At 45.8% G+C, this 9,353-nt stretch overlaps 1 protein-coding gene across 1 annotated transcript in view; it reads left to right on the plus strand.

Annotated features, from left to right (window-relative positions):
• SLC7A14 (solute carrier family 7 member 14) overlaps positions 1-8,220 on the plus strand; it is a 70,541-nt gene extending 62,321 nt beyond the window's left edge. Inside the window, exon 7 of the mRNA XM_022572440.3 lies at positions 7,061-8,220. Within this exon, the coding sequence (XP_022428148.1) occupies positions 7,061-7,383 (323 nt within the window). The 3' untranslated portion in view covers positions 7,384-8,220. The remainder of the gene's footprint in view (positions 1-7,060) is intronic.
• Positions 8,221-9,353: the final 1,133 nt, after the last annotated feature.

The following is a 9,353-nucleotide window of genomic DNA, read 5'->3' on the forward strand; positions in this document are numbered from 1 at the left end:
AGTAAGAACACTATACAATGGTATTTTCCAGGCATGTGTCAGGTCTACTGGTCCCTGTGGACCTTTACTGTAAATGAATCATCTGTTAGACCAGCTGTGGGTGCCCTTACTCTGGAGTCTGTCAAGTTTTCATCTGGAATTTTTTCAGTCCCTCTGAGGAAAACAAATTACCGCCTATAGCTTTAGAGAACAGATAGGACTTGTGATTTGCGCAATGGCCCTCATAAATCCTGTACTAAACCACCACTATCCCAAAGAGAAGGCATACTTTACGGTCTTCGCCTGGGCTCTCATCTGAAATCCTATTGGAAACTGACCCAAAGCAGCCACTGTGATGAAGGGAAGAGGAGGGAGAGAAGGGGGCCATGAATTCGACCTGACAGGGCAGCAAGATAAACAAATTCCTGATGATATGTCCCATAAATAAGTTTGAAATTCTCCTTGAAGGAAACAAGAAAACAACTCGCAGCTTCCACATCAAAATCATGCTCAGAAGAGCAAGAAAAATCACGGAGGCCAGAGTGAGGACGGCCACAGGGCCAGGGTGATTCCAAGAGGGAGGGAGGGAGGAGGTGAATCGTTCAGCAGCTGACGCTGCCTGCTGGCAGAGATGCTGGGATACACAGGGAGACACCTGGCCGAGAATGAAGGGAGAGGAGACCATGGCAGTGCAAGGCCCTGGAGCGGGTGTGTGCCGTGCACCCTTAACAGACAGCGCTGTGGAAGAGTGGGTGATGGGCTTCTTTCCCTCAGCATTACATTTGTGAGATTCATCCAACTTGTGCTTCTAGTTTTAGTTTGTTCATTCTCCTTGCTGTCTAGCATTCCACTGTGTTGATATACCACAATGTATTTATCCATCCTGGTGTCCATGGATATTTAGCATGTTTCCAGTCAGGGCCATTAGGAGCAGAGCTGCTAAGAACATTCTTGTACATGTTTTCAGTGGACACACAGACACATTTCCCTTGGGCTTCTGTTGAGTTAGAGGTGGAACTGCTGGCTTGGATTACTGGGCTTCTTAATATGTCTTTAGACAAGACTGCATTCTGTCTCACAGCCATTATACTCAACAAATAACATGAGGGTCTCCAGCTCCATTTTGCAGGTGGGAAACTGAGGCATAAAGAATGTGACTTTACGCTAGATCAGCTGCAGGGCCAGAAGAGAAGCTCCCCCGGTCCCTATTCCATCCTGAGCCTGCTCTTCCTGGCCACACCATGTTAAACAAACCTTACTGTTATTACAATCAACAGGGCTTGTATTTAAAAAATAACCAGCAAAGTGGGAGCTGGTGGGGACTGTGCTGGACGGGAGGCCACCTTCTCATTACCATCTTCATTTCTGCATTGGCAAGTGTCTGTTTTGGAAAGTTGATCCCAGAGTAGTAAAAATAAAAAAGCCTCCGGGCATAACAAAGCGCCTCGTTACCTTCAGCGAGCAGGGCTTCCTGCTGGAAACCGTGCCCCAGGAAGAGGCTGTTCCACCCAGCCTGAGGTCAGGTGGCCCGCCTCTTTTGGCCCTGAGCGTGGAGCCATGTTCAGAGGACAGGCAGCTCCTGGGGGACCCCAGAGGTCAGGGACCTTCTTCATAACCTGAGCTTGTTCCTGCAGGATTGGAAATCTGTCTAGACCCAGGTCACCTGGGCTCTTTTCAGCATTGAGCTTTTGTTCTGGATTTCTCCCATATGATTCAGAGGAGCCCCTACCCCTACCCCCTCACTTGTAGGTTTGAGGTCATTTGCTTAATTTGCACAGGATGGACAGAGACAAGTGGAGTAAGTAGGTGTTTCACCAGCTGACACTGAGGTGCCCTGATCTCATGAAGGCAACCTGACATCCCAAAAAGCTCTCTGGAGGCCCCTGGGTAGGATGGGAGCGGCCCTCCATTTAGACTCAAGAGATGTGAGTTCTGGTGCCATTTCAATCCCTGCATATTGCACACTTCTTAACTTCTCTGGGATGATGGACGAGGAAGTGTGTTTGTATAAAGGGCCTTCTGATCACAAGGTATTGTTACATAAAGAAAGCCCGTTCAATTGCTGAAGGCATGATTCTTCATCTTGTCTAGCCCGAACCTCTCAGGCTAGACAAGATGAAGACAATATGGCAGGCGTATTCTCCACCCGGGAACTTCTGTCCGGAAAAGAAGCCAGAGCCTCCCTTTGAATATGTCCCTTCAGCGCAAACAGCCTCTCACGGGACTCATTGCCATTACTGGGTGCCCAGTACAGCCGTGTCTGCTGTTAAAATACTGAAACACGTCTGTGCCTGCTGCCAACTAGTCACTACCTTGAGTGGCCCCTCCCCTCCACGATCCAGCAAGTAAAACAATAACTCCAGCCCAGCAGGGGGGCCTCCAAGACCCTGCTGCAACACAAAAGCTGATTCCCTTCTGATTTTTAACATCATGCCTGCCTTTCATTCATTCAGGTATCAGATGTATAACTACAAAGCAGTGGATCTAAGTTTTTATGGAACTGGAGAATTAAGTACCCAAATAGAATAAGTAATATTATTTATCAATCAGCCATCTTATTCTTGAGGCTTGGTTCCAAATGACTTCTGGCTTATGCTAAAAGCAAATCTACTTTCAAAAGATAAAACTTTGCCATCTGTAAGGGTTTACAAAAGAGTAAACCCAATCCCAGTGACAACCTAAATGACAGGACCCAAAAACTATTTCAAGCAATGATAGCATCATTGAAATAAGTGTATAGCTTCAATAAGTGAAGAGTTGATCCAGACATAATAATTTGGGGAAATTTTAATGCTGCTGGATATCAGATGATATTAAGGAATTTTTAAAATAAATTTCTTTTTTTTAATAAATTTATTTCTTTATGTATTTTTGGCTGCACTGGGTCTTCGTCGCTGCACGCAGGCTTTCTTTTTAGTTGTGGCGAGCGGGGGCTACTCTTTGCTGCGGTGCACGGGCTTCACATTGCGGTGGCTTCTCGTTGCAGAGCATGGGCTCTAGGCACGCGGGCTTCAGTAGTTGTGGCATGAGGGCTTCAGTAGCTGTGGCTCGCGGGCTCTAGAGCGCAGGCTCAGTAGCTGTGGCGCACGTGCTTAGTTGCTCCACAGCGTGTGGGATCTTCCCAGACCAGGGCCCCGTGTCCCCTGAATTGGTAGGCAGATTCTCAACCACTGCACCACCAGAGAAGCTCCATATTAAGGAATTATTATCAGTTTTTAGATGTGATAATGATACTAAGTTAAGGTTTTTAAAGGAGTCTATTTTACAGATACATACTGAAACATTTACAGACGAAACAGGATGAAACGGATTTGTTTCAAAATAATCTAAAGACAAAGTGGTAGGGGGGAGGGAGCGGGCTAGCATGAATACATAGGCTTTTTTATACTATTCTCTCCACTTCTGTATGTTTTAAATTCTTCAAAAGTAAAGTTCAGCAAAATTGCTTCCAATTAGTCTATACCTCCCAGCCACCCCTGGTAGGTGTGAGAAATAACAATTGAAAGCAGCCTGGATTATGACATGGAGGACCCGGAAGGATCCACAGTCTGAACACTACCTAAACACTGACTGTGTAGCTGTGGAAAGTCCTGTATTTCGCCTTGTGCCGCAGTTTCCAGCCTGTGAAACGCACATAACCTTAACCTACACACACACACACACACCCCATTCTGAAACAGGCCAGGAGGAGTCTAAACAAGACAACATTTGTAAAACATTTTGCGTTCCTTGGGAGAAAGGTGTGACATAAAGGATGCATCACTGTAGGACCTCAGCACCCAGAGGGGTTGTGTGAAGTTTTGTTCAGATGATTCAGGATTCCCAGAAGCTCCCCACAGATTTTTCAGAAACGACCTCATGCTTCCTTCTCTAGGCCAACTGAAAAAAGGAGCAGAAACAAAACACCCTGCTTCTACACGGAGGCTTTTAGCAGCTCTGTTTACTGCTCCAACACAAAGCCCTTGTTTATGTGTGACAGATGGTAATACATGTTTCTCTCTTCTCTCCGCCCCCGCTCATTTGTTCCCCTCTGTTCCTTTGTCCCCCTCCATTCTTCCTTTTCTCCAGTCCTTCTCTGCCTCACACCACTTTTCCTGAACTGATTCAAGGGCCAGGGAGAAGGATAAAGGCAGACAGAACGCCAAGCCCTAGGAGAACGCATGTGCCCAAGCCGGCTGTTCATGCTGTCAGGCCGATACACACAGTCGATTCTTGGTTCACAGCACTCATATTTGAAATGTATTTTTGAAGACAAAGTGACACACCTTTGAAACTGTAGGGGGCTCAGAGCAAACATTAGAAGGCCCATAAATATTTATGTAGTAGGTTTCCATGGATTGCTTTCCCAAAGTAATCACAGTCGACACATTTGCGCACAGACACACACACACACACACACACACACACACACACTCATGTTCCTTCCAGGCCCAGCCACTCCCCAGATAGAACCTAACTTGTACCAGATATTTTTGCACTAGGCACAGTCTATAACAGAGCAGTGGAGGGGGTGTGAAGGGGTGAATAAGCTAGAGCCTTCTCTCTATCCTCATGGAATGCTACTGCTGTGACTCAGTCTTTCCCAGCCTCCATTTCTTCATCTGTAAAATGAAGGTATTCACATAGGTAAATGACATAGACTCTTTTCCAGCTCTAAATATCTATGATCCTATGAGTAATCACACCAAGGCTCCCAGAGAATTCCCATAAACCGATCCACCTGACACCCCAATACTTGGTGGGGACAGGGGAAGGTTTGTCAGAATAGGTGTCAAACCAGTGCTCGAATGATGACTCGTATAGTACAGAAGAGAGAAGCTAGGGGCAAAGGGGGAAAGAAAAAATGGTATTAAGTTTAGTAGGGAAATAACATGCTTATAAATAGGATCCGAGAAGGGGATCAAAGAGGACAGAATTGATGTAATAGATACCAAGCTGAAGGAGAAGACAAGCTTTGGCACCTGCCTGTATGTCTAAGGGAAAAGATAGCAAGAAAAAAAAATTGGGCATAAGGAGGTGTGTGCCTGACGATAAACCTAGTCTCCTGAAACAAACATGCTTCCAACAGAGGCATTCTCCAAGAAGCAGCATGCTGGCCCTTTTAAGAGAGGCCTCAGTTTGGTGCCTTGTTCTACACAAGGATAATAACTATCCCCCATGGCCACACCCACCCCCAGACAAGAAAGAGTAAAGATCCATGCTCAGAAAAAATGAAGTCGCTATTTCAGAATAGCTACCTCTGCAAATGATTAACTCCAGGACTTATTACCAATTAGGACTATAAATCTCTGCTTACTTTGGCTCCTGGAAAGTTGATTTCACTGGGGGATGGCGGGGGGAAATCCAAGCTTAAAAAGACACACTGCAAATTCAAAAGGAAGCAGGATACCTCAAGCACCAGAGCGGAAAGCAGGCCTCACCTTGTGGTTCTAAGCAAACAGCCCAGCAGATGCCCACAGGGTTAGCAAAGTCAAAGAGGCTAGTGCCACCGAGAAGAGGGCGTTGGGGCCTGGAAAGAGGGTGCATAACCGAGGGGCCCCCAGCGGCCAGGCCACAAAATGGCCAAAGTTGGCAGTGAAGCATGCGCACCAGGAGTTGTTTTTTTGTTTGTTTTCTGGCCACGCCACGCAGTTTGTGGGATCTTAGTTCCCTGACCAGGGATCGAACCCGGGCCCATGACAGTGAAAGTGACGAGTTCTAACCACTGGACCGCCAGGGAATTCCCACATCACGAGCTTTAATGTTCCTGATCTCAGCGGTTCTCAGCCTTGGCTGACCACTGGAATCACCTGGGAAGCTTTAAAAACACCTATGCTTGGGTCACACTGCAGACCAATTAAATCAGAATCTCTACAGAGGATGAGGCTCAGGTATCAGGATTATGCAAAAACTCCCCAGGTGGCCCTCCAGGTGCAGCCAGGGTTGAGAACCACTGCTTATCTCGTTTCCTCCTCACAGCAACCCCAAGGTATAGGTACAGTACTCTCATGGTTTCCTAGAAGAGAAAGCTGAGGCACAAAGAGGCTCAGTAACTGGTCCAGGGTTACACAGCTAATAGTGATAGAGGCATGATTTGAACCCAGACCTCGCACTCTTAACCATCATGCCCCATGGCCTCCAAGGCTACGGTTCTCAGCGTTCCAGGCCCTGAGCCTTCATGGGCTTTTCAAGGTAGAAAATGGGGTCTCTCAAGCTATTTTCATATATCTTTTCCTAGAAATTCTAATAGAAATGAAACATTAGCCCATATTAATGCTACATATTAACTAGGAAGGCAGGTTTCTTTCCTTCGCTTGGAATGAGAAGGTTGCACGGGACACTGCATGCGTATCAGGAGTTCTCATTCATTCCTTCAACAAACATTAAGTGCCAGTTTTCTGCAGAGTCTATAAAACAGAAGCACCCTGTGCAGATAAGCACACGACAGATACCCTAAGGGCCGAAACAGTGGCATGCACTAGACACTGTGAGAGTCCACAGATGAAAGTGGACAGCTGAGTGGCAGTAATGTATCATGACTTTGGTGAGTGAAAAATGGCAAAGTAAATCATAGGATCATATATGCATGTTGCTACGTGGTGAAATAAAAGATGGAGTCCCTAAGTGCAGGTATGGGATAATAAGATGCTATGAGAAGGTTGGGAATACACCGCTGGTGATCCATAACTATTTAATCCAGAGTAGAAAATGCAAATTCCTGGCGAGCACCTACATGAGTACAGTGAGCTAGATGTCAACGGGGGAGGGGGGGACTGAGGTGACCTCAAGAGCCCATATCCTAACTAAAGAGGCAGCCAGTTCTCATCTCCAGCCAAACGTTTCCATATCGGAATGTGGGTACAGTGTTGTCAGTCCTTCTGACTTTTTTAGGGGAAGCTGTAAATATGGGTTGCTTAATGCAAGATCTCCCAATTTTTAAACAGCATCTAATTCGAGTCTTTTCAGTACACTGTACAGACCAAAGAAAACACATCCAGCACCAGCTCTGCTTTCACGACTGAGAGTGAGCTCCCTGCTTGACCCATAGATCCCAAAGCAACTGCTTATCCCACTTGTGCTTCCCCCCACCTCCCACCTACAGGTATGCTCATTTATTTTGGGTACGGCATCTGGAACAGCACCCTGGAAATCAGCGCCCGCGAAGAAGCCCTGCACCAAAGCACGTACCAGCGTTACGACGTGGACGACCCCTTCTCGGTGGAAGAAGGTTTCTCCTATGCCACAGAGGGTGAGAGCCAGGAGAACTGGGGCGGGCCTGCCGAAGACAAAGGCTTCTATTACCAGCAGATGTCAGATGCACAGGCAAACACCCAGACGAGCAGCAAGGCGAAGAGCAAAAGCAAACACAAACAGAACTCAGAGGCCCTGATTGCCAATGATGAGTTAGATTACTCTCCAGAGTAGGAGCAAACACACAAGAAATATGTAGAAATGATGGTGATTCATTTTCAGTAACTTAACCTGTGGGCTAGAAGGTGGAAACGTCTTTGGCTCTCATTGCAAAAACCCAGCCTTCCCCAAAGTCAGTCCCCAGTCATAGCCTGTCATTCGCCACTTCTGCTCTTCAGAATGGTTCTGTTGAAGGGCTTAACCCAGGTCCCATAGCTGGTCCCCTTGTAAGAAACAAAAACAAAAAAGCTAAACAAGAAGCTACAAGAAGTTCTACCTTAGGTGCAACCATCAGAGCTGATGGCAGCAAACGTTTCCCAGGCCTTCGCTTTGCTGGTTGAACCTTTTCGCTTCTTACTAAGGCCCCAAGAAGCAGGGAGTAAACTTCTTGGACCACACTGAGGCTGCAGCTCCTCCTGGAGATGTGCCAAAGCAGGCAGGGGTGGGCACAAGGCAGCATTTCAACCACCTGAGACCACAAGGGCAAAGCTCTGTTTCAGCGTGCTGGGCTGAGAGCTGCTCCCTGAGGCTAGGTGGCACGTGGCACTTCCTCAGCAAGCCACATTTTGTCCTGAAATCTCACAGAAACAAATTCATGGAGATGCATGCCTCTTGTCCTTCGCCAAGGTTCTCACAATCTCCCAACTAGAACTTTAGGACACAGCAAAGGTCAGGGACTCTGAGACCATGACCCCAAAGATTTCAGACGCACTATAAAGCGGTCATGCAGACCCAATAATATGGTGAGAAGCACCATCAAAGCTCTACTTAAATGCCCAGAAAAAAAAAAACAAACTGAATAACCATCTCTTGCAGTGAAGGCCAGAAGGGCATTGGCAAAAATTAACTCTCTGTCATGCCTTCTCTTATACCAGACTCTAAGCTCCTGGTGATATGATGAAAGAGGGCAAAGTAGGAGCATGATTTCATGGCACTAGTATGCCTTGAAGAAGTCGGCTGTTTGTCTCATGATCAGATAAAAAAGCTTTACAAGGCGAAGTGACCCAGCCACTGAGATCACATTGCAAACTCTACTTCAGATTTCTAAAATTATAAATTCTGTAGTTTTGTGAGATATGCAACCACTTGATTGGTGGGTGCTGCTCTGAAAACAAAAATATTGAAGCACAGCTACTTAGTAACTGCATTCCATGAGGTCACATTTCACTTCTGAACCTTATTCCTCTGGAGTAACTCACTTTTAGATGTGTATTTTTCCTGTTATTTCCCAAAGTAGTTTCACTGAAGCCCAGAGAAAAATCTGGTAAGGTCTAAATCTGGGCCATAGAGGGGCTCTTAAAGGTATTTTCTCTGAAACAAGCTGGAAGAGAACATTTGCAACAAGAAAAAAAACACATGGTCTATGCATTCTAGTCCTGGGTTACAGGGATTCCAACACTGCCTTGAGATGTGCACGCATGTATGTGAAGGCACAATTTGGATCAAGCTAAAATCTTTGTGAGAATTTCCCGAAAGGGAGGCGCAGTAGCAAATTCTTTGCTCTCTCTGTCTCCTGGATCTAGAGTTATGCCAAAAGTTTTCCAGAACATCAACTAATGTTTAAGTCTATTCTTTCTTAAAGCTTGAGGTTTGTGCCACCTTGGCATGTTTCAGGATTATAAACAGGAGGCAAAAGCACATTTTTATGCAAAACTAACACTGATCAAGAATGTATCAAGTCTTAAGCAATGCGAATAAAAAGAAATGTAACATCTGTCCTTGGAGGCTCACAGCCCAGGGAACAAGCAGCACCAGAGCCTGATAAATGTAGATAAAACAACCGAACCTGACAAGTCCTCTTGGTTGATACCCTGGGCTTTAACATAATATTTTTTAAAAGATCAACTGAAACTAGTTTTTTTTTTTTAATAAACTGCATATCCCACCCATAGCCAATGTATGCCATTTAAATTCAAATAATTACTGTTTCCAGATCTTCTTTTTCATTCCTCTATATTAAGTGTTTAGAGCTCTGGTTTCCTGAG

Source organism: Delphinapterus leucas, chromosome 4 (genome assembly GCF_059928025.1).
Source record: "Delphinapterus leucas isolate spDelLeu-1000000601 "Yukka" chromosome 4, BTC_Dleu_Yukka2, whole genome shotgun sequence".
Lineage (NCBI taxonomy): Eukaryota > Metazoa > Chordata > Mammalia > Artiodactyla > Monodontidae > Delphinapterus > Delphinapterus leucas.